The sequence below is a fragment of the Melospiza melodia genome, chromosome 8 (genome assembly GCF_035770615.1).
Source record: "Melospiza melodia melodia isolate bMelMel2 chromosome 8, bMelMel2.pri, whole genome shotgun sequence".
NCBI classification, from domain to species: Eukaryota; Metazoa; Chordata; class Aves; order Passeriformes; family Passerellidae; genus Melospiza; species Melospiza melodia.
Window position 1 is genome coordinate 32,831,457 of NC_086201.1, and position 24,003 is coordinate 32,855,459.

Sequence of the window (24,003 nt, forward strand, 5' to 3'; positions counted from 1 at the left end):
AGCTGAGCTGCTACCAGGAGGCAGTTGAATGCCCGACCCCACCTCAGGGACTCTTCCACAGCTCCTGCTGCCAGCGGTGCCCAGGGGACAGAGCAGCATTGGTGCTCTGGGCCACAGGTCCCGTGCCTGTGTCACGCCCCTGCGAGCGTGCCGGCCACCCAGCACCGGGACTGGTCCCAAAGAGGCTGTGGCAGGGCCTGTGGAAGGCCCCGGTGCCCTTCCCGCTCTGCTGCGTTGGCAGCCCCGGGGGCTCATTCTGCTGCCCTGAGCAGGCAAAGCAGAGGAGCAGCTGCTTCTTGTTGAGCTGTTGCTAAAGTTCCTGCTGGGCTGTGCCTTCAACACTTGGGGCAAGGTCTTGCCTGCAAGCTGGGGCAGTTTGGGTGGGGTAGGGGTGTCCCCAGGGCATGTGGAGGTGTGTCCTGGGGCTCTCTGTAACACAGTGCACCGTGGTCACCGTGGACGGAACAGGACACAGTGTGCAAGGGTGACCCTTTGTGACACGTCATGCTGTAGGTGCTGGTGACACCACGGCCACACCACAGTGCTCAGTGCACACTGTGGAGCAGAGCAGTGCTCTGAGAAGTCCCCACGTTGTTCCTTGCTTTTCCAGGCGTTCTCTGTGGAGGTCACCTTGAGGCCACGCTGTGGGTCTCAGTGACCCAGAGCCTTCCCCAGGTTTCTCTGCTGCAGGTGCCCTGAAGGGCAGTGTGTCAGACTTGCTGACCAGAGCCTTTACAAAATGTTTCTTGTCACTGTGGCAGGAGACCTTCAGGCCAGACTGCAGGACTTAGTGTCCTGCAGCTGTTCTAGGCCCTCCCTATTGTAGCTTTCCTCAAGGCACAGCTGCAGCCCTCGCTGCCCTGCAGCTTTCCCAAGGCATCTGTCCTGCCCTTGTTGCCCTTAATCCCGACAAGACATGGCAGAGAGACCTCCCACCCCACCCAAGAAGGTGGAGAATTGCCCTTGTGGTGCCGCCCTCCAGCGACGTGCTGACTTGGAGCAGCTGCAGCTGCTGCAGAAGAGTGAGTGAAAGGGCTGGGCCACAGGGCTGGCCTGCAGCCAGCTCCACCCTGCCCCATCCCATCCCTTCCCTGCGGACATGCCCATGGACAGGACAGAAGAGGGGCTGGGGCATCCTGGGGCTGTCCCTGCCTGGGGAGACTGCAGGGCTGGGCTGTGCTCTCTGGCCTCTCCTGCAGCTCCTCAGCTCTGGCATTCCTTGCTCTTTGCCAGATGCAGCCAAGGACCCGGCACAAGGGCTGGATCCTGCCCGTAGCTGCTGGCGCTCTGTAGGCCAGGTACTGAGAGCCATCCCCTCCATCTGAGCCGAGCATCAGCACGGCAGCACTGCATGGATCGTGCCTCTCTTCCCTGTTGCTCCTTCTTTGGCAGAAGTTCACAAACCTCGCTTGGTGTCGAGAGATGATCAGCATGTTCACCAAGGGTGCAGCAGAGGCTGGCCCCACAGCCCCTCAGAGCATCCCTCCTGCTCCCAGCCTGGATCAGTTTGGGGAGAGAGTTGTTTCCAGTCCCAGTCAAGTAAGCAGCCTGTGGCCGGGGCTGGGTGTCCCCAGCAGCGCCGTGGCGCCTCAAGCCTTTGAGGCCCGGCCCAATGTGGTGGCAAGGGAAGCACTTCTGAGGGGAGGCTGGGCAAGCTGCTGCTCTGGCAGCTCTGCAATCTCCCTGTGCCTCGTGCAGGTGCCAGGCTTTGTCAGGAACTTGCACCAGAGGCTGGCGTCCAACGAGCCTCCAGACGACTGGCTGTTCATGGACATCCTGCGGCTGACCGAGGAACAGCCCACTGACGTGGCAGTGACCCTGCTGCGGTGTGCCCCGACATGTGACAGGTACAGGGCCCACCTGCCTTGGGGGCTCAGGCCTAGCCCTGTACAGCCAGTGCAATGGGCTCTGCTGGACAGGCAGAGAGTTCCAGGAGCCACCGGAGCCTCCATTTCCCAGCGCTGGCTTGTCAGCCCGTAACCCTCCTGACGTGCTCCCTGCCTACCCCTCAGGGCACTGTGGCTCTGCCATCTGGGCCCTTGTGGCTGCCCAGGCCGCAGTGCCCTGGCTGAGACCCCCGTGACACCCAGCTCTGGTCCTGCAGAGCTGCCGCAATCATGTGGAAGACCATCGCCTCGTCAGGAACGGCAACGGAAAAGGTGCTGCCCACACTGCTCTGCGTGATGGACGGCTGGCCCATGCAGAAAATGTACACCGCTGACGGGGACAACAAGGATGTCTTTGCCCTGGCCGTGAGTTTCCATAGCTGGCCTTTGCTTGTAGGCAGGTTGCTGCTCCAGTGCCTCTCCATCCTCTCCCCCACTGCAACGTATCTGTCTGCCTCAGGCACTGTGCTGACACCTGGCTTAGGGACAGGGTTCAGGGGCACCAGGCCGGCTGCTCCCCCTGTGTCTCCCCTGGCCTCTCCCTTGTATGCTCAGGCCTTGCCACTCCATGTTGAGTGCTGTCTCTGGATGGTTTATCCTTTGCAGGCAACCAGGGTGATTTGGGAGATTCTCCGCCTGCCCTGGTGCCCAGAGCCGTTTGTGGAATATTCCCCCCATCTCCTTGTGGCTCTGCTGTACCAAGTTTACACCACTACAGAGCAGATGTCAGAGGAAGTAAATACTTTCTGGAAGAAATGTCAGGAGGAAAATGGCATTACCGCCAACCCCAACAGGTGCTCCGTGCCAGTCCTCCTGTCACTCCCACGTCCCCAGGGCTGCAGGCTGGGGTCCCAGCATAACCCGGGCTTTGCTCTGCACACAGCTTTGTAGTGAGCACTGTGAAGTCATTGCTGTACCATCTGCAATGTCTGAATTTACTGATGGCTCTGGAACGGAAGTGTGCCTGGGACACGCTGCTCCGTGCAGAAACCCACCACTATGCAATGGGTCTGCTGGCCAGGTGAGACCTCGTTCTGCCCACCGCCCCTCTCCTTTGTGCCCGCATGGCCCCACACAGTCCCCGCGGTCATGGGCGCAGGGCCGTGTCCCCAAGGGAGGGATGAGCGGACTGGAAAAGGCCGGCACAGGAGGGTGTCCGGGAGCAGCCGCCTCCCAAAGCGGCAGGGCCGTGTCCCCAAGGGAGGGATGAGCGGACTGGAAAAGGCCGGCACAGGAGGGTGTCCGGGAGCAGCCGCCTCCCAAAGCGGCAGGGCCGTGTCCCCAAGGGAGGGATGAGCGGACTGGAAAAGGCCGGCACAGGAGGGTGTCCGGGAGCAGCCGCCTCCCAAAGCGCCCCCGGGCTGCTCGGGAGCAGACCGGAGCTCTGTGAGTCAGCCCTGGGACAGGTTTGCCCACCCGGCCCAGGAGCAACGGCGCCTTTTTCTCCCCGCCAGGGAGATGCGCCGTGTGTGCCAACCTTTCTGCTCCTGCACAGCGCTCCGCCTGCTCTGCCGGCTCAGCAGGGAGGAGCCGTGCTGGGAAATGGCCTCCCTGGCGTTCCTGGTGGAGGTGAGCGCCGCGGCCAGCGCTGCCCGGCTGAGCTGCCTCCCAGCCCTCTGCCCTCTCGGAGCCGCAGCTGCCGGGGACGCTGCCCGTGCCCTGTGCTTGCCTGCCTTGGCTGGGCCCCGTGCACTTCTGAGCTCCTGCCAGCTGGGCACCTCTGTGCCTGCTCTGTGCCTTTCAGGTCCTGGGTTGCCTGGATTTGAATGAATGGGGTAACAACATCCTGGAGATCTTGACCAAGCACCTGCTGAGCGAGTCCATGGAGATGCGACGCCTGGCCCTCAGAGGCCTCGTGATGCTCAGCAAAGACCCCTCGATGGTGAGAAGGATGCAGCAGCTGAAGCTGTGCTGGCAGCGAGGGGCTGGGGCAAGCAGCCCCTTGGGCTTGGCTGGGCTTTGGCAGCTGTGGCAGCTGCTCCCAGCTCTCCAGGGTCGCTGTTCAGCTGCCTGAGTGCTTCGGGACAGGCCTTTGGCCTCTATAGACTCCATGGCAGGCGGGCGGGGTTGCACTGCTGGAGCAGAGCTGGTGGTGAAGATTTTCATGGATTCACAGCACAGCCTTGTGTTCCACATAGGCCAAAAAAATGTGCAGCCTGTCTGAACCCCTCATGGATTTCCTGAGCAATGAAGACATAGAGGTGGTCAAGATGAGTCTGTCTGTGTTCACAAATATACTCATGAACAAGGATATCCTAACATCCTGCCCCACAGCCCCCAAACTGGCTGCCGCGCTCCGGCCCCTCTTTGACAGTGTAAGGCTCTGTGCCCCCAGCCACGGCCCCTGGCTGCTGCCCACAAGTGTGGTGCCCTGTGGCCTGTTGGGCCTGGAGAATCCAGTGCTGAGTTTTTTCCTTTCCAACAGGACAACAATCAAGTGCAGTGGCTCTCCATCGGCCTCTACAAAGATGTGATGGAATCAGTAGTGGAAAGGGGAAAAAAGGCCCTGAAGCCTCATGTGAGCGAGAGCCTGCTTCCTCTCTTCTTCCACTGCTACGACGAGAACCGGCATGTGGCACAGGTGAGGCCTCCTGGGTGTCCCCTTGGGAGGGGGCTCAGCTGTCTGCCCAGCCCCTGGCACCTGACGGGCTCCAGCCTCCTCCTGGCCATGGCACAGACATGCGGCTCCTGGGCCGCGGTGCCATCTCTGGCTCTCTGCTGCCCTGCAGACCTCTCGGGAAACGCTGCTCTCTGCAGTAAACTTCCTGAAGAGAAGGGATCTCAAACAGCTGCTCAAGTTGGATGACCCGTGGAGCTTTGCCGAGCACGTGGTAAGGACAGGCTGGAATCCCCAGGCCAATCCCTGGAGAAGCCGCCTGCCCAGGGCACCCAGTCTGTGGGGCTGGCGGCTGTGGCCCCTGCCCAGTGCCGCAGGCAGGGCCACCAGCCTGCGCCCCACACGCCGCTCCCTTCCCTGGGCCGTGCGGGCTCTTCTCCGGGCCCCTCTGGCCCCGAGGCCGGTGCCGAGCAGCCGGGCCTCGGCGCTCGGGGGGCAGGGCGGGCCGTAGGGAGCGCCCGGCCCGGGGGCAGGGCCCGCATCAACCCTTTCCCTCCGCGCCCTGCCGCTCTCCGCAGCTGGCAGAGGACAGGAGCCGAGCGGCCGAGCACCTGCGCCAGGCCCTGCCGTACCTGCAGAGCCCCCAGGAGCCCGTGCGAGAGGCGGCCGTCAGATCCATTGGTGAGCCACCAAGCCGGCTCTCGCTCCCTCCCTTCCCCGGGGCATCAGGGTCCGGGCCAGGGCCGTGACGGGCTCTGTGTTCCCAGGGACCGCCGGGATGCTCATGAGAGGACAGCGGGAGGAGCTGCAGCTCATCTGTGAGGGTGAGTGAGGCCGGCGGGGTGTCTGTCTGTCTGTCCTGGGAGCTGCCAGGGGAAGCTGCACGGGGTGTCTGTCTGTCTGTCCGTGGGAGCTGCCAGGGGAAGCTGCACGGGGTGTCTGTCTGTCTGTCTGTCCATGGGAGCTGCCAGGGGAAGCTGCACGGGGTGTCTGTCTGTCCGTCTGTCCTGGGAGCTGCCAGGGGAAGCTGCACGGGGTGTCTGTCTGTCTGTCCTGGGAGCTGCCAGGGGAAGCTGCACGGGCTGTCTGTCTGTCTGTCCTGGGAGCTGCCAGGGGAAGCTGCACGGGCTGTCTGTCTGTCTGTCCGTGGGAGCTGCCAGGGGAAGCTGCACGGGCTGTCTGTCTGTCTGTCCTGGGAGCTGCCAGGGGAAGCTGCACGGGGTGTCTGTCTGTCTGTGGGAGCTGCCAGGGGAAGCTGCACGGGGTGTCTGTCTGTCTGTCCGTGGGAGCTGCCAGGGGAAGCTGCAATCCCTGCCCCGGCTGCGGCGGCTTCGCTCCTTGTGCTCACAAGGGGCAGCGTCGGGAGCACGGAGCCTTTTCAGAGATGTCATTTGTGGCCAGCACCTTCCAGCTGGTCCTTGTTGTGTCCTGCTTCCTCCAGGCCATGGCAAGAGCTGAGTGGGCCGCTCCTTTCAGGGGCTTTCCTCACTCTGGCCATGGCTCTGTTTCTTTCAGCCCTTCAAGCCCTTAACTCAGATGAGAGCCCCTCCAACACAAACCTCATCGTTCAAGTCATGTTGGATGAAAGAGCTACATCACTAAGTTCATCTTCTGGATCAGGACAACCAGGACAGCAGCAGATGCCATGCAGGAGGAAACAAGCTGGAGATCAGAAGGGAGCAGCTGGAGCTCCAGGCCCAGCTAATGCTGGGAAAATCTGAGCTTGCCTTCCCTCTTTACTGGTCCCTCCCTGCAGCCCTCAGAACCTGCCTCTTCCCTTCTCCCAAGCTTTGCCATTAATAAACATTTCAGCTTCTTCACCTCATTTGTATCTTTGTGGCGCTGAAGTGGATCAGAACCTGAGCCCTGCAGCACACAGGCCCCGTCCTGCCGTTCTTTTCTCTGCTGCATTCTGTGCAGAGAAGCAAAGCACATCAGGCTGGAAAGGTTTCACACCACTGTGAAAGACCTAAGGGTCTTGCTGAGCACACTGAAGGTCAGCAGTAGGACGCAGAGCCTGGATTTTAGAAGAGTCAACTTCAGTATTTTCTGAATCCAGCTGTAAGGGATTCTGTGGCAAGCATCCACTGGGGGCAAAGGAGTTTGGAATGCTGGAAGTTATTCAAGAACAGGTTCCTTGGAAGCACAGCAGTGGTCCTTCCCTACAAAAGGAGAGCAAGAGGGCAGAAGCAGAGATGCCCCTGATTTCCTGTGAGCTTTGGGTGTGCTAAAAAGGAAGCAAATGAAGCAGCAGTACAAGGGCTGACTCACGACTGTCCCACTGTACTGAGCGCTGTCCCAGCGCTGGGATCCTGGATGCAGTTTTGGTCCCCACAGCTGAGGAATTACAGCTCCTGCCTCATACACAGTCAGGAACCCAACCAAGTGAGACCAGAGGGAGGAGGCCCTTCCAGTCTCTCTTGGGCATGGCTGCCAAACAGCTGCTGCTTCTTCCTCCTCCTGTGTTTGGGGTTTGCTGATCCCAGAGCCAGGTTGTGCTCTCTTTTCCAAAGACTGTTCTGAACTATTTATTCAGAACTCTATTTTCCAAAGACTGTTCAGAACTATTTATTCAGAACTCTATTTTCCAAAGACTGTTCAGAACTATTTATTCAGAACTCTATTTTCCAAAGACTGTTCCGAACTATTTATTCCGAGACTGGGTTTCAAGCAGCTTTTCTTGCTCCCTGTTCCAAATGTGGGAAAGAAAAATGCTTGTACAATGGGGAGCCCTGCAAGGTGCTTGCAAGAGCATCTAACCCAAATCCAACCTTTTGCAGTTTAAATGTGGTTTTCTCCAGCAAGACAGAGCTCCTCTGGCTCTGCCGGTGCCTGTTCTGCTGCCTTTGGGCTACCTAATGTTGGCATAAGGAACTTGCACCAATTCCAGAGTCTGCAGTGACAACAAAGATGCTGAATTTGAGACTGGTAAGTTGGTATGGTGACTATATAAGGCTAAGCTGGAGTCCTAAAACTCCTTTGATGCTGTCAAGTTTGCTCAGCAGTTGAGAACTTGAGTACAATTGTAGTTTTTCTCTCAGCTTTGAGAATCACAGAATCCCCCAGCAGTTTGTGTTGGGAAGTATTTTAAAGATCCTGTAGTTCCAGTTGCCTGGCTATGGGCAGGGACACCTTCCATTAGAATTGGACTAATCCATCTTTACCTTCCCTCCTCTGGATTTGGATCTAATGTGGATATATCAGCTGATTAGATTTTGTAGCTCAAAGAAATAGGAACAGGACTTTCCCACTATCCCATCTGAAGCCACCCTGTGCAAGTGGGAAGCCATTCCCTCTGTCCCTCCAGGCTCTTGCCCAAAGTTCCTTTCCAGCTCTCTTGGAGCCCCTTTAGGCACTGAAAAGGGCTCTAAGGGCTCCCTGGAGCCTTGTTCAGGCTGAACAGTCCCAGTTCTCCCAGAATATCAGTGAAATGCTCCAGTCCTTGGACCACTTCCTGGTCCTTGCTGGCCTCTTCTGGACTTCCTTGAGGTCCTCTGCATCCATCTCAAAGCCACCACAGCTTGCACAGACAGAAGCTGCCCTCAGCTGCCTTAAGGGAAGAGCACACACAAACCTTCTGCTGTTGGCAACAGGGAGTTGGGGGAGAGCAGCCTGGCCTCCCAGCACTGCTAGAAAACTTTTCAGCTGAGGAAGGAGTTTTGTTTCACTGGAGACAGCAGCTCCCCTTTTGGCTTTAAACACAACTAAAGGCACAGTCATTGATTAGAGGCTGAATAAAATGATGTATTCCAGTCCTGCCCACATCTCCCTCAGGGAACTGACAGGCTGCTGGGCTCAGACAGCTTTTCTTAATGAGACAGAATATTTTCACAATGATGCCATCAGAGAACAAACAGGGGTAAAGCACTTTTATTTACACTTACTCAATTTGTAAAACCATGTGTCCACTGCCATCATTTAAAGTGCAAGCTACATGTCTTCTGAACAAACTGAAGGCATACCAGGTGCTACGTAAGGTAAAATACTGCCACCAGTAGTTATACAACTAACTACAAATGCCAGTAGCATAGTTCAAACCCTGACCAGCTTAGTGTGTTACTTCCTCTTGTATATTACCAGCCAAAAACATATTCCATTGCTTTGGATACAATACTTTCATCTTTCCTAGGAGTTTGTCTGTCAGAAACCACCTAGAAGGCAGGGAGAAAAACAAAAAGAGAAAATAGAGAGCATCAGTCAACATGTAGTTAATAGTTTTTACACTAAGCATTTATTTCTTCTTTTCCTAAGTGCTACTATATTTTGACAAAATATGTTTGAATGTTCAAAACAAGCCCTTAATCCCTGGCAAAGTGCCAAGTCATTAATGAAGTATTTTTAAATTATTATTTTAGAGACTGAACAGACTGAGCTTGTACTGGAACCGCGTCATTAAAGAACTGACAGCAAAGGGTAAAGGTCACATTGAAGTTAATGTCAGCAAAGGCTCATCGAGGTAAGGGGAGACAACACAAAAACAAATGTTTCTGTTTCACTTAAAATACCTGATAGTCACTAGTGGAAGCCTTATATGCTGTTGCCAGAGGTCTCATGGTAGAAATCCTTGCACTGTTATTTGCAGGTTGTGTTGGTGTGCCAGCATATTTTGTAGGTGGAGTGAAAATTGTAGAGCTTCTTTCATAGTTTTCCATCAGACTCTTAAATAGAGGGTTAATATAATGTAAACAAATACTGAAAAGCAGTATTCCAACCTTTATCATCTAAAATTATCTACTATTTGGATTTTTTTGATAAAACATATTTGGATCCCATCACTTTTTAGTATCATATATCCTTAAAGGAGACAAAAAAAAAATCTGTGGAGAATGACTGAGGAATGACTGTTATTTTCATAAGCTAATGTACAGTACTCAGTGCAAAGGGCTATTGCCAATACCTAGACACCAATAACTCATGTTAATATTAAGACTACAAGACAGCCATGTCTACCCCCAACTACTGCTTACAAGTGAGTGATCATGTTTTTGTAGGGGCAGGTAGGAGAACAGGATTGGAATTTCCTTGCTAACAAATTTTCAATCCAAAGTACTAAGATCAATTCAAGAGCCAGAAGCACATAGTCACATAAAAAATAGAGAGGTACAATTAGGAGCAGCCACAGTCTTAACCTGCCATTAGGTATCTACTGTGGGCCCTAAATTCCAGTCAGAAAACTTATCTCAATTGTGTTTAATATTATGGTTTCACTTCCTTGTCTCATACAGTAATGTAATCGTGTGCATTGTAACTTCCAAGGAACAGAGAGATTGCTCATAATGGTCTTTCTCAGCAGGAAATGTGGACAAGTATTTAAGAAAAAACTTATGTAAATGTGTAAAACAGACTATATCTATATAGATGAACTACCTACAATTTGCAATTCCAAAAGAAAAAAAAAATTAAACAATCAGGGAAAATAAAAAGCAAGGCCAAAAGCAGAGTGCCTTTGAACTGAAAGCAACTATTAACTTACTTTATCTATACAAGGCTTGACACCAATCATGATAGATTCACCAAAAATTTTTCCATCTTTGCTTAAGGCTTTCCGGGCTTGAAGCTTAGACTGATATCGAATATGCATCCAGTTTCCTGCGTTGGACATCTGAATGAGATTAGGTGAAAATTGTGAAATGTAGTTTTTTAAATGCTTCATTCACAATGTTTCTGATTCAAGTGGCAAACTAAGACATACCACATGCTTTAATATGTTTCCATACTGAGCAAACTGTAGTAGAATATAGGAAGCTGATGCTTGAGGAAATCTGGAAGACAGAAAAAAGTACTCAAAAAATTGAGTGGTTTAAGAATTCAGGTGTTGAGATACAACCCTATGAAGCCTTCACAGAAATGCAAAGAGAGCACTGTAATATCAGCAGCAGTGACCTGATATAAAATACCACCTTCTAGGCACTTCAGCACACACCCCAACAGCAGAATGGTGCCTTTCTAACTAGACAAAAATAATGTGTAGCTCAATTTAAGATGCCTCACTGAAATGTATGTGTTTGCTTGCTTTAACCATAGCTGTAACTGCAGTACATACCAATGCCAGACAACATCAATGCCCAAGGATTTTTCTCATATGCTCTAAAGACTTCACCCAGGTTTTTGTGATACTTTGGAAATCAACTTACCCAAATACAGTTACCCATGTGTCATCAAGTTGATCTTCTGAAGTAAGGGAATCACCTTGAGTATAAAAAGGGTCCAGCTGAGCAGGAGATAGAGTAGTCTTCTTAGGCTGCCCAATGCTTGCAGGGCTGAACATGCTTGAAGCTGTTAAATTGAAATGGTATTGCTGAACAAATTTCTTTTGCAAGACAGAGGTTTATTGGAAAAGAATAAATTCAGTGTCAAGCATTTCACTTGTAAATGGAAGAGTTTGATGGGGATTTATTCACAGACAGAACAAGTAAGTCAATCATAACTTCACATCTGCAAACACACTAGCAAGTTTTTATGACTAGCAACCTAGTGTTCTCTTTGACTTCAAAACACCAATAGCTTAATACAGTTGCCAAATAGGAACAGGCCAACAGAATTAGGCTTAGCAAGAAGCCACCAGCTCATACACAAGATATCAAACCTTGTGAAGATGGAAGGCAATCCATCAATCTCAGCTTCTTCACTCAATTACAACCACCTCTGTGCTCAGTTCAGCACCACATTTGGAACAGGCAACAAGAAAAGCTGCTTGAAACTCAGTCTCAGAGTGAATAATTATTTCCTACTCATACCCACACAACTTTTGAAAAGCTAACAAATACACCACCTCTTCATAAACTAGTAAGGAACTGATGTAGCTTGAACAGTGATGATTTTTCTGTATTAAAGAAAGCAGTAAGAAAAGAGAATAGAAATTTTGACAGGACATCTACCTGCTCCTGGAGTTGATGGCAGAATTCCAGTGGATGGGCTCTGTGATAAAGTAAAGCTGGCCTGCATTAATATACAGAAAGTAACAAATTATTCTTATAGGTATACTGCCCAGATCAAGTGATTTAAACATTCAGGTAATAAGATTAATTATTTGCCTTAAGTTATTCCTAACTTTTTAGAGAGCAGATATTTGCATGTATTTTTAACAAAAAGCTTACCAAGTGCTATTAAAGAAAAGTTAATTGACAGCACATTTGACATATGCTTTGTGAAACAAAGTAGCTTCAAGTATCAATAATCAGAAACATTCTTAAAATAGTTCATGTCACTACTGCTGCACTGTAATAATTCACATATTCATGTGCATCCCGATGGGAAGGATATTAGTATCCTAATTTTACCAGCCTTTTCACTGCCTAAAGGGTTCAGAAATCATGGGAACATAACCTTCCCTTCTATGGAGACTAGTACCAGACTTACTTTTCTGCTATTTAGTGCATAGAAGGAAAGTATACTTTGAGTTTTAGATGGTAGCAGTTGTTTTCTTTTTAACATAGGATTTCAACACTCAGAACAATTTTAGTCTACTTTTAGCCTGAATTTTGGCATTTCTTAGATAAAAGATCAAACAGCCTGGAGTATCTGTAGACCTAGCAACATAGGTTCTGATAGCTGCTCAACATTTTTTGAAATTTAATATCCAGTCCTTTAAGACACTATAGGATTCTGTCCTTCACAGAGAACCTCAGCTATCAGAATAAACTTTTCAGAAGGCAACACTCAATACAAAGACTGCTCCTTCAGTTTAAAGTGTTCTCCTTGCATCAGAAGAGTTCAGTGAAAAAGGACCTAGTAATGCTTCATTAGTTAGTTAAGCAGCAGAGATTATTATAAAATTTAGCTCATAGAAAGTTAAGTGTTTCTCCTTCAAAATTAACCCCAACTGTTTGATTAGATGTTTTATTCAGAAAAAAAATTCCTTCTGTTTCCATAAATGCCTCTATTGCCTTCTAAGAGGTAATCACAGAAACCTGGAATTATTAGGGTTGGAAAAGGTATCTAAGATAACAGAGTCCAACTGTTAACCTAACACTGCCATCTTGACCACTAAACCCCTTGGGGACACTTGTCCCCAAGTGCCACTTCCACACATTTTTGAACACTTTCAAAGATGGCAATTCTAACACTTCCCTAGGTGGCATGTTCCAATGCTTGACCACCCTTTCAGTGAAGAAATGTTTCTTGATATCCAATCTAAACTTCTTCTGGTGCAACTTGAGGCCATTTTCTCTTGTCCTATTACTTGTTACCAGGGGAAGAGACCAGCCTCTACCTTGCTACAACCTCCTTTCAGGTTGTGCAAGGGTCCTTCTGAGAGAAAGTGAAAAGCTGATAAACAAAGCTGAATTTGAGAACATAACAGACTTGCATAACTGAGGATCACTTGCATTTTTCACTTCCTGCGCAACTGAAAATTGGCGATAACAGCAAACTGCTTCATGACCACAGTTCTTGTTTGAACAGGTACACCAAACAACCTATTCTAAACAAGAGCATGCTCTCTAGGCTCAAAACTCATTCTTCTACAGCAGTTTATACAGCTAAGTTTGAGAATTCACTGAGGCAGTAAGCTGCCTCACATCTTCTGCTAAGAACAGGCCAGTGCTGAAGACACTTACTGTTCTTCTTAAGGTCAGAGGTGGTGATCCAAACCCAGGACTAGATAACTCATCATATATGCTTCTAACTGGTGGAGCACCACCTTTATCCTTATGTGAAGGGACTACTGGTTGTGGGGGAGACCCTCCTGCAATTCAAAGGAACAAGAGAAGAGCATGAGAAAACGTGTAATTTTCCTTTGGTGCTACTTGTTGTTGAAACTTCAGTAATACATTCAGCCACGCCCTCCTGTTCATTGTTGTTGAGATTTGATTGTTTCACTGGAGGTTTGCAGAGCCATCTGTCCTACCAAACTGTTCAGGTTTGAATGTTTATAATACAGAAGTCTTATTTAGAACTTTCAGACCTCTTATTAACCCATTATATTCCCTGTTTACATGTTCTTTCTCTGAAGTCCTGAGCATGGCTGTATCTTTCAATTTTAAGCCAGGCTAGAAATCTGTTTTAATTGTTTCAGAGACTAACCTGCCTATAGTACAGATGCAAAAGCAAGATGTATAACAATTGAGATGAGATTTATAAAAATTGAACCATACCAAAATGTACAGAGACACTGCACGTTACTGTCACATTCCCACTGTCCAAATTCCTTGGCTTCTCATCTAATTTCATATTAAATAAAAATTTTAAGTTCTTGAGAGCAAGGACTAGCTTGCATATAGACAGGATGAAGTTAAACCAGCTGCCCTCCCATTTTGTAAACTTTAGGACTTCCAGTAGAACAGAGAATTAAACTTCTTGAAAGAACTTGATGTATCTTAACTCTTTGTGTGGATTTACCCCAGGGGAAAAAAAATAGTTTGCATCAAGTCTTCATTTGCAAAATGTTTGGAAACCAAGCTTTTCCAATCCTAAATTCTGAGCTTTAAGGCTCTACTCTGAACTGTTTAACACATACAAGAACTGCTACTGTTACATGGAATAATGTGCATTATGTAAAGCACTCTCCCATCAAGGTTTGCAGTTTTTTAAGTGATGTACTTGATCACTTCCTTTGGGAAGTTTGTGTTAGTATCTTACTGGTCATCTTTTCCTAAAATTGATACTCTGAGGCTATAGAAAACCCTTTAAAAACCCATTTGGTGAAATTCACATGATTACTTTCAATTTCATAAATATTTCCATAGGAGGTTTGTTCCCACATGTGTAAGGGCAGGCAGACAAGCTCAAGAAGCAGAAGACCAACAAACCTCCATTATGGAACATTTTAAGTTGAAAGGGACCTTGTAAGGGAAAGATCATTGAGTCCAATCCAGCCTGACATTCAAAGAAGATAATGTTTTATTAAGAAAAAATCTTGCAGTACTTTAATCCTCAATTTTTCCTTCAAAATATTAACACTATCAGATGTTAAATTATGCCAACTGATTTAGTACAAAAGCCAAGTTCACCCTTGGCATGTCAACTACTCACTCATTCTTCTCAGAGAAGAAAACAGATGTACAGTACTAACATGGGTAAGAACTTCTAGTCTGATTAATAAGGTGGCTGGAGAGAAATGAGCATCTACAGCTAGGAAAAGACACTTCTCCAGTCCAATGACAGCAGACATCAAGAGTTTAGCAACAATCACTAGATACTAATTAAGAAGTTTATTTTCAGTTTTTCCCCCCCCCAGTTTTTGTAAGTTTGATAACCTGTAAGTTTCCTTTTAGAATTCAAAGAAATAGAAAAAATTCTGCAAAGAAATCAGCAGTTTGCACAAGCTACATTTAGTTTGCCAGCAGGTATCTCTGTTTTCAACATCAGTGTATGTGCAATTGACTTGTAATGAGTCATATAAATTGGTTCTGTATTAGGAGAGGTTTATTGCCTTCCCTGTAAAACAAACTTTTCCTGATACCAAAACTGTCACATTTACAACATTTATTATCATTGAATACACTGAGTTCACCACTTACTCAATCAGTGGAGTTTGCTTATAGGAAGATCTAAAACTATAAGATTCAAGTCTGCAGCAGTCATGCAGAATAATGAGACAAACCAATTTTTTGCTTTCAGGACAATTTTCCAACATTGAACAAATTCTGACCTGCAAGTAGGGGAGACCTTGTTTCCATGACACCGACTGAAGGGCCGTATAAAGCACGTGGCTGCGGAGTCACTGGTGCAGGTAAGTCACCCATCAAAAACCCAGGGAGGAATTGAGCACTAGTTCCTTGCTTTGGAGATGTCGGGGAGCCAAGAGTCATTGGTTCAGCTCCTGAAAACAGAATTTTAAAATACGATAAAGAAAAGTGAAAGAGAAAGACAAGGCAGCTTTTTCCATTGTGGGCTCTATGAAAGAAACATAACACAAGATACAGGAAGTGATTTAGATCACAGAATCCCAGAACTGTTAGGCTTGGAAGGGACCTCTGGAGATCATCTACCCCAAACCCTGTGCCAAGGCATGGTCACCCAGAGCAGGTACACAGAAACGTCTCCAGGTGAATTTGGAATATTCTGGAGGCTCCACAGCCTCCCTGGGTAGCCTGTTCCAGTGCTCGGCTACAAGAAGATCCTCCTCACGCTGAGACAGAACTTGTTTTGATTTACGGCCATAACTCCCCTCTCTGTCGCTGGGCATCACCGAAAAGAGCGTGGCCCCACCGCCTCTGAGATATTTACTTGTATCTATGAGACCAAAGCCGGTTTAATCATTCATTTAACAAGTAAGCCGAGTTTATCACAATGTTGCATTTCACGCAATTTCAAGTGGCGGCCGATCGATCTAACCCCGCTCCCCTTTCGCGAACCGCCCCTTCCCGGCGCCGTGTCCCACCCCGGCTCAGCAGCATCCATCCCCCGCCCAGCGCAGGGGCTCGGTCCCGGCCCCTCGGTCCCGGCCCCGCAGCCCTCACAGCGGCGCGGGAACCCGCGGGGCGCCCCCGGCCGGCCCGGGCAGCGCAGCCCCCGAAGGGCGCCCGGCAGAGCCGGAGCCGCGGGCCCAGTTCACCTGCGGGCGGCAGCTCCATGGCGAAGGCGGCCATGTCGGCCCGGAGGGCGGGAAAGAGGCGGCGGCGGTGGCTCCGCCGGGCGCTTTCAAACCGGAGGGAGCTTCCTGCCGCCGTCACTTCCGAACCAGCCCATGAGATGGTGGGACAAAGCGGGGCGGGCGGAGCCCCGTCATGGGGTGAGGGTGTCGGGGCCCGGCATCGGGTCGTGCCGGCCGGTCCCCTCAGGGCTGCCTGGCAAACGGTCCCTCAGGGACGGGCGGGTTGCGAACGGAGCTGAGGGAACCGCGGGCGCTGTTACCAAGGGCTGGTTCTGGGCTGCTCTCGCGGGCTGGGAACTCGGAGCGGCCTCCCCACCATGCCTTCCCCAGGGAATGGGTGTCAGTCAGTGCCAGGCTGCCGGCGGCCGCCGGGACAAGGCAGTGAGCTGCTCCCCCGCCGATACGGGGGTCGGTGACCACGGACAGCGATGGTTGCCTGATCCGATCATTAACGTTTAGCATAGAATCGTGGAATGGCTTGGCTTGGAAGGGATCTTAAAGCTCATCCAGCTCCACCCGCTGCCATGGGCAGAAACACCTTCCACTATCCCGGTGAGCCCCGTCCAACCTGGCCTTGGGCACTTGCAGGGATGGGGCGGCCACAGCTTCTCTGGGCAGCCTGTGCCAGGGCCTGCCCACCCTCAGGGTAAATAATCCAATCTCAACCTACTCCCTCTCTTTGAATCCATTCCCCCTTGTCCTGTCACTACAACTGCTCATACAAATTCCTGTTCTTGAGCAATTCACGCTGAGAACAAGAGAGGTCTTGGTTCAAACACACCAATGTCTTACAGTTAAACTACTGGTATCAGGACAGAACACCAATCTTGAAACCAAACATTTAAAATCACTTTAGCACACAATTTATCCAAACACAGTGATCTCTTTATTTTGTTGCATATTAATATATCAAATCATTAAGAGCTGGCGTGAAGGCCACAAAATACTATTAAAATCTTGTCAATATTTTTAAAAGCTTATTAAGACAGTAATTTCAGCCTGAGATCTCTCAGGAAGACAAAATTACACATCCTATGATCTGTTCTTTACACATGGTATGGAATGGAGTGAGGGGACAGCACCAGATGTAAGAAAAGCCAGTAGCATGAGCAGAGACAAATCATTATTAACATTTTTTGTATCTCTACTGAAAGGATGTACAGGAAAAAAACCCCTGCTAGGTCCAAGCCTGGACTCATCATGTTAGTGCACTTCAAATCACTACTAGATAAGAAACAATAGAAATACACAAAGCATTAAAGCACCCTATGCATTTGAGCATCCTCAAAAGACCATAGTTTTAATTAAAAAAGAATAATGGCTGGCTGGCCCACAAAACTCAGTAATATCATATATAGTTGCAATATAATTTTAAAATCCAATATCAGGGTACTTCATTATATGAACATTTTATTATCTTGTTTTTGCAACTAACTAAGAATGCACATATTTGAGAAAAGAAAGCAACTTACCTCAGTTATTTTACTTCCTTTCTCTATTACCTGCATTTTCTGATGGTTCAGTAAGCAAACCATCATTCTATTGTTTTCTAATATTTCAAGGAAAACTGGGCTGTATCTTTTTATTAGTGCTCTTGTTGTAGGCAAAACTTCTCTGAAGTCAGTACAACACCATTTGGCCTTTTGATGACATGTTGGAAAAAACAGAGTCAAAGAAGGGTAAGAAAAAAATATATAAAGATTTGAAAATGCACATGTGAAAGGGGATTTCAAAATGACATTAAAATACATCCAATATCTCTTCCTGTATAGTCAAAACACATAATTTCCCTTCTCTCTTTGGATCAGTCATGATTGTTTATGCTTCCATTTGCCTTTAAAATCTGTTCTTGGTACTTGTGGAGCTGCTCCATGAAGCCAGGGTTTGGACAAGCTGCAGGCCTCGCATTTTTCACCAAGGAAAAGGCTCTGGCAAAGCTCAGTCTTTCTGAATTCATGAGAAAACCAATGACTACAGCTGCTGCACGGGAGACTCCTGCATTACAGTGAACCAGCACCACACCATCCTCCAAGAAAGAAATGAAATGTAAGTTATTAACATAAGGATATTCATTAGGTAGATTACAAGTGGAAGAAACTTTACACAAAATTCTTACTGTACAAAAGACTTACTGTAAGCTCCTTGCTGAGCTCAAAGCAAATATTTACACATATAAGTAAGTTCAAACAATGGATGATATAAGAATTAAATTAAGTATTCATGATATAAGCATGAAATTAAGTATTTTTCTACCCAAAAGTGCTTTATTATTACCAAATTCGTCAAACCTCATTCATACCACAGTACTCAAACACATCCTCTGTGTTTCTTCCTGAGGCCTTACAGCAGCCTGTTAATGTAAAAACCAAATCACAGATAGACACCTGGGATACTGAAGCATCTGATCTAAGTGAGTGCCAGTTTTGAAATAGATTTTATTTGCAATGTGGAAAGGAACTTGACAGTATCTTGTTAAAGGTTAAAAACATAGCAAGGCAGCAAAGAGTTGGGCACAGAGGCAGATTTTAGAACATCTTGTAGTCCCAGTTGCATGTTCCTTGTGCACTCTGCAGGGAAGATGCTGGGCAACAGGGATCATGCACAAGAACAGAAAAATTAGAAAAGACATTGTATGATTTGCAACAGACCTTCCCACCACACCACTGGTACAACTCAGGCCCCTTAACTGGGAACTAGGGTGCAAAATCCAACCTCCCATAAATTCAGAAATGCTTTTTCTGAGGTTTGAATTCAGACTGATCCTGAATTATATATAAAATTAATGGGTTTTATCCTTCTTAAACATTTCCCTCACAACCTTTGAGACACCTGAATGGTTCTTTTTAGACTTTGTTAAGAAATAACAAGCCCAAATTAACACAAAGACTACTAGACAATCTAGCATGTCTCAAGCAATGTTTGCAAGGCCCAAGCTTTGTGATGTTGTCTTGTTTGTGTGTTACACTATGACCTGAAAAAGCCCCTTTGACACAAAAAGAAGCCTCCACACCCTCAGCACTTCCATATTCTGAATGACAATACTCAAACATGGCATGATGTGCTCAGATACTTAAGGCTCAACAAAATTATTCTAGTTTTAAACAGCCTGTTCTGTCTACCCTTAACAGATACAAGTTACTTAATGGGAATTTTATCCAGAGACAAAAAGGTCTTTTAAGCACCAGGGTTCCTTTCCAGGAACTTAATAGTTTAGGTTACAGATTTGGGAGCTACAATTATCTGGTATTTTAACAGACACACAGACCAGAAAATGGTTTCTGCTCCAAAAATCTTTCAGTTTAAATAACAAGAAAAAAAATGTATGAAATGGAATATTATTATTATCCTTGTTGGAGAAATTCCAAGCTGAGACTAGAAGAATGAGACACAACATTATGACAGAGCTAGGAACAGAGTCTAAGCTCCTGCATCCCAGCACAGCAAATAACAGTAACAGCCTTCCTTGCAATGGAAATCACATCTCCTGTGCACTGCCTGCTGGAAATTGCTCTCTTAATTTTTTTTTCTTTTCCTTTGTACAGTTTATTCTTTACTTCCTTCTTTCACATTTAAGTCTGATGCATCTTTTTAAGTAACTGGTTTGTTTTACACTGCCAAAAATTATTTAGTGATACTCACTAATCCTGAAAATTACTGAACATGAATGAATCTGGGCCATAATATGAAACCAACTTTAATCCTGAGAATGTTTATCTTTCCTTGCTGAAGTACATTGTTTACAGTTCATACAAAAATGAATTAGGCATGTCATTGTTAACTAATTTTGTATTAGCTGTAAATACAGAATAAAAGTGAGGAACAGATGGCAAACAGGAAATTCATCTCTATTTACCAAGAACTTGCTCTGATGCTGATACTCTGAAATGGTCTGTGGACTTGCAAGAATCATGCAAGATTCAAGACCAAGTTGGGTTTTTTGAAAATTTTTATGGAGAGAGAAACAAAATCACCTTCCACCAGCAGAAATGGTGATTATACAGTGGTTCTACACAGAGGGCAAAAAGCCTCATCAAGGGAAGAAATTTAAAAGAAGAATAAAGGTTTTAGTGCAGTTGAAGGCTAATGAAATTCCTTTTAGATCCATTTTACTTTGCAGTCAACTGAGGCTTTTTCCTTAGGAAAGACAGGGGGAGCAATAAGGAGTGATGTTCATGAATAAGCAAAGATTTTCTCTTTGGAAACACAAGATTTCAGAAGTTTTATCACCAGATATTAAAGATATAACAAAAGTATCCCTCATTCACAGTATTATGACTGACATGGGTCACTGAACATGTCATGGAAAACCTGCCTGCCAGGTTGGAGCCTAGAAGAAAAGCTGAGCTCTGATCAGTATCAGAATTTGTGCCATGGTGTCTAGAGACTTGAGCCATTACAGTTTTAGAAAAGTGAATCCTGTTACAAGTAGCCAGCTGGCAATGAACAGTGCAGCCTTCACTTGCATCCTCAAACTCACATGCTCTCATACTTCCTTCATGGACTTAACCATGTTCTAGAAATAATTCCCCATATATCATGTTCTCTCACCAGTGAACATCTCTTCCTCCCCCATTTTAGGAGGTGAAGCAGGAGTGTCTCTGTGGTTACTTAAGCAGAAGAACACTTCATGGCATAATTTATCAGAAGCTCTTTTGACACTATATTGTCAAAGTAAATGAAGTAATTTAAACCACCTCGAGATCTCTCTCTGTATACCACTATCATGTGCTTTTTTAATTGCTCTTGGAGAGCTATTCCACCAATTAGCTTCTCTTTCATCCACCTCTTCCATCAGAAAACTACTAATGTTGTTGTAAAAGTTTTCCTGTAACCTCCTTACCTACAAAACAGTAACTGAGATACAAACACCAGAGGCAGAAAGCAAAATTGTGCAGTTGTGAATGGCAACTCTCATTTAGAAATGAACTGGAAACTGTAATTAGAAACCTTGAAAAGGTCATTTAGTGATAATACGTTATCACATAGCTTGTAAATTATAAATGAGAGAAGGAAAGAACACTGAGACACAAAGAAAACTGGGGCAAGATCATCTTTTATCCCAATCTACATATACAATGAACCTGACAGATATGGAAAAATAGCACCCAATAATGTTTGGTTGTTGAGTTAGAGTTTAGATACCAAAACAATGGTTGTTGTAAATTGCACAGTAAGCCTGAATTGAACAGCTCTGAGTTGGGCTACAGATAACTCTGCAAGCAGCCCCAGAAGGGTTTTTCAGGTTTTTTTCTACGTCACATCCTTTCAGGATTCTGTGAGCACTTAAATCACTTTTGGCTCCAAGACTGCTAACACATTCTGATATTCTTGGTATGTATGTGGACTCACAGCATCTTCTTGGAGCAACCTGCTCTAGTGGGAGGTGTCCCTGCCCATGGCAGGGGTTTGGGGCTAGATAATCTTTAAGGTCCCTTCCACCCCAAACCCTTCAAGGATTCTATAATGAAAAGCACAAGGATGGTGAACAGCTGATGATAAAGCACACAGAACTGTAAAAGCTCTGTTTCTTGCTTCTGATCCAGGCTGGTTTCTAATCCAAAACAACATCCCCAAAGGAGAAATAAATTTTCTTCATTTCCTTCTGTTAAGGATAGTGACTTGGATTTAGGATGCAGTTAGTTGTGTCATCTCAAATTAAGCCCTGGTCCAACTGTTTTCAAGATGCATTTCTCTGAAATGCAAGACTGTCATTCTGAAAAAGCAGTGCTGGAGGGAATGAAGATTAACAGCAGTGCTATGCTTCTAGGAATGCTTAGAAATTACTTGGAATTTCTATCTAAAACTTAGAAAGACATTTAAAAATTTAAAAATACTTTAAAACTATTCATTTGGCACCATATTTTCTTTTAACAAAAGAATCTGCTTTAGTTCTTACGTAGTGTTATAAATAATCTACACAGGATAACTGCTAACATAAATTTTTAATAGACCATACCTGGATCCTGGCTTTCTCAATAAACTCAAAACATTCAGGGAAATAGGAGGTAATATCAGTTTCTGGGAGGTCCAGAATGGAAATGGTCTTGTATATGAAGTCATCAAGGAAGGCATTTTGGACTCCATATGCCACATTTAGAACGTGAGTGACCTAAGTCAAAAAAAAAAAAAAAAAAAAAAAAGAAAAAGGCATTTTCTGAACATAGCAAGCAAAACAAGCAGTAACAAAAGTGCATTAATCTTTAGGCATACACAGACTCTACCTTATACTGATGCAATATTTAGTTTTACATACATATGTTATCTATGGTATGCTTTTCTCCAAGCAAAGTTTTGAAGTGTGCTAATACATACTGTGACAAATCTCAGGGTTTTTCTGAGAGGAAATGAAAAGATCAGTGCTCAAACACAGACTAAAAAATGGATTTTCAACAGAAAAGGGAGTTTTCATCACATGGTTGGAAAAGAAGAGAAAGCAGTAGGAATGAAAGCACAGACCACCCAGCAATTACCCAAATTTCAAGCCTGCTCTAACCCATCATCTTAACGTTCCTTCTAGTTAGTGAGCAGAAACATTTGCTGAAGCAGGAGGATTCAGAGTAAACCACACCTGTTCTTGGCAGGCGACACCACCTCTGGCCTCCTGCCATCTCTGCTCTGTCCAGGCTATAACCAGGTTGTGGATTATTTAAGGTTACAGTAAAATGACATTTAGATGGCACCAGATGCCAACCTGGTGCAAGCCCTGTCCTGCACAGCCACCACTGTCCAAAGGCCTTATCAGCCCATTACTGCAACAGAGAAGAGTAAAAAGACAAAAATGTGGGACAGACTTAGAGAAGCTGCTTTGTTTTTCTAGTTTCATCAATCCACATAAGGCAAGGGGGAATGGTGCTCCTTAGTGTCTGAAATGAAATATCTCTGGCAGTGTAGGAATCTGTTCCATTAAACAGCTCTAAACAATCCTCACTCTTGCAGGGAAGCAAGATTCTTTTCAGTGGTACCTAGCAACAGGATGATGAGCAATTGCCATGAACCAAAATGTAAGAAGTTCCACCTCAGCATGAGCAAGGACTTCTTTAGATTGAGGGTGGCCAAGCACTGGAACAGGTGCCCAGGAAGGTCACAGGGTCTGTCTGGAGACATTCCAAAGCCACCTGGACACGTCCCTGTGCCACGTGCTCGGGGTGACCCTGCCTTGGCAGGGGGTTTGCACTAGAGAATCTCCAGAAGTGCCTTGGAAGATTCTGGGATGCTCTGAAAGCATCTCAGCTTCTCGTGAAGCCAACAGAAACCCATCCACCTGCAAACGGAGCAGCCTCTTGAAAATACAAGTGGAATGCATTTTTCCTGAGGTTCGCCAGAGGATATTCCAGAATTTTTAATGTACAGGAGAAACGCACAGCGCGCATGATACGAGACGCCCACGAAACGCTACCTTGTGCTTCCTCATCGTCTCCAGGTCGTGAGCAGCATCCTGCGACCCTGCGGAGAGAGACAGAGCGTGCCCGTGTCTGCGCCGAGCTGCAGCACCGCACCCCCCTCTCCCAGCGCACTCACCCAGCAGCAGCCAGGGCTTCACCACTCCGACCTGCAGGTCAGCGCTCAGGTCCTGCACGAAGCCGCCGCCGGGCGCCGCCTCCTCCTCCTCCTCCATGTGCAGGCAGGCGCCGCGCCACGTCTCGACGATCCTGCGGCCGGTCAGCGTGGTGACGCGGGTGCGCTGCTTGCGCAGGTTGGCCCTGGAGAAGCTGCGGATCTCCTGGGCGAGGGAGTGCATGGCGCGACTGCCGGCAGCGCCGTGCCGTGCCGTGCCGTGCCGTGCCGTGCAGCGCCGTGCCGTGCAGCGCCGGCCGCCCGTGACGCGGCCCCGGGGGCGGTACCGCGGTGCCTCGGGTGCCCCGGCCCCCCCCGGGCCGTCCTGGCGTAACTGAAGGAGCCTTTAAATAGAAAAGGCGTCTTTGCAGGCCGTGCAGCAGCGCCTGTCTGGCTCTAAGAGGGACCTGCTTGTTGGGAAGTGTGGGAAACATTGGAAAAACCTAAATGGGAAATATTAGAGTTAAATG

General features: G+C 47.2%; 3 protein-coding genes and 1 long non-coding RNA gene across 4 annotated transcripts; 2 read left to right on the plus strand and 2 right to left on the minus strand.

The window, feature by feature from the left end:
* Nucleotides 1-1,207: 1,207 nt before the first annotated feature.
* On the plus strand, nucleotides 1,208-6,421 carry LOC134421049 (maestro heat-like repeat-containing protein family member 6). The gene is made up of 14 exons (XM_063161418.1): nucleotides 1,208-1,298; nucleotides 1,393-1,539; nucleotides 1,699-1,847; nucleotides 2,105-2,252; nucleotides 2,493-2,680; nucleotides 2,770-2,907; nucleotides 3,341-3,455; nucleotides 3,631-3,768; nucleotides 4,025-4,201; nucleotides 4,312-4,467; nucleotides 4,616-4,717; nucleotides 5,022-5,124; nucleotides 5,211-5,267; nucleotides 5,959-6,421. The coding sequence occupies exons 2-14, from the start codon at nucleotides 1,423-1,425 to the stop codon at nucleotides 6,162-6,164; spliced, it is 1,794 nt and encodes a 597-aa protein (XP_063017488.1). The 5' UTR covers nucleotides 1,208-1,298; nucleotides 1,393-1,422; the 3' UTR covers nucleotides 6,165-6,421.
* Nucleotides 6,422-7,149: 728 nt separating this feature from the next.
* LOC134421527 (uncharacterized) lies at nucleotides 7,150-15,113 on the plus strand. The gene is made up of 3 exons (XR_010028614.1): nucleotides 7,150-7,371; nucleotides 8,799-8,899; nucleotides 15,004-15,113. It is a non-coding gene; the product is annotated as an uncharacterized LOC134421527 (long non-coding RNA).
* NUP35 (nucleoporin 35) lies at nucleotides 8,298-16,031 on the minus strand. The gene is made up of 9 exons (XM_063162592.1): nucleotides 15,941-16,031; nucleotides 15,035-15,205; nucleotides 13,002-13,129; nucleotides 11,322-11,382; nucleotides 10,578-10,719; nucleotides 10,136-10,205; nucleotides 9,917-10,045; nucleotides 8,949-9,101; nucleotides 8,298-8,594 (listed from the first exon to the last, which is right to left on the minus strand). Exons 1-9 carry the CDS (start codon nucleotides 15,972-15,974, stop codon nucleotides 8,517-8,519), a joined length of 966 nt encoding a protein of 321 aa, XP_063018662.1. The 5' UTR covers nucleotides 15,975-16,031; the 3' UTR covers nucleotides 8,298-8,516.
* Nucleotides 16,032-16,842: 811 nt separating this feature from the next.
* On the minus strand, nucleotides 16,843-23,773 carry DUSP19 (dual specificity phosphatase 19). The gene is made up of 4 exons (XM_063162593.1): nucleotides 23,498-23,773; nucleotides 23,376-23,422; nucleotides 21,936-22,088; nucleotides 16,843-18,005 (listed from the first exon to the last, which is right to left on the minus strand). The coding sequence occupies exons 1-4, from the start codon at nucleotides 23,715-23,717 to the stop codon at nucleotides 17,784-17,786; spliced, it is 642 nt and encodes a 213-aa protein (XP_063018663.1). The 5' UTR covers nucleotides 23,718-23,773; the 3' UTR covers nucleotides 16,843-17,783.
* Between the last annotated feature and the right edge of the window lie 230 nt (nucleotides 23,774-24,003).

Bases quoted from the DNA above. Each gene is read 5' to 3' on its own strand.
- LOC134421049 (XM_063161418.1), top strand. From the start codon at position 1,423: ATGATCAGCATGTTCACCAAGGGTGCAGCAGAGGCTGGCCCCACAGCC. The intron at 2,681-2,769 runs GTGCTCCGTGCC...CTCTGCACACAG, and splicing joins ATTACCGCCAACCCCAACAG to CTTTGTAGTGAGCACTGTGA. The intron at 5,268-5,958 runs GTGAGTGAGGCC...TGTTTCTTTCAG, and splicing joins GCTGCAGCTCATCTGTGAGG to CCCTTCAAGCCCTTAACTCA.
- NUP35 (XM_063162592.1), bottom strand. From the start codon at position 15,974: ATGGCCGCCTTCGCCATGGAGCTGCCGCCCGCAG. The intron at 15,206-15,940 runs GTGAACTGGGCC...TTCTGTTTTCAG, and splicing joins CATGGAGCTGCCGCCCGCAG to GAGCTGAACCAATGACTCTT. The intron at 11,383-13,001 runs GTAAGTGTCTTC...ATATTAATGCAG, and splicing joins CTCTGACCTTAAGAAGAACA to GCCAGCTTTACTTTATCACA.
- DUSP19 (XM_063162593.1), bottom strand. From the start codon at position 23,717: ATGCACTCCCTCGCCCAGGAGATCCGCAGCTTCTCCAGGGCCAACCTG. The intron at 22,089-23,375 runs GTAGCGTTTCGT...TTTTTGACTTAG, and splicing joins AGACGATGAGGAAGCACAAG to GTCACTCACGTTCTAAATGT. The intron at 18,006-21,935 runs GTATGGTCTATT...TCTTTCTTGGAG, and splicing joins TTGAGAAAGCCAGGATCCAG to GATGGTGTGGTGCTGGTTCA.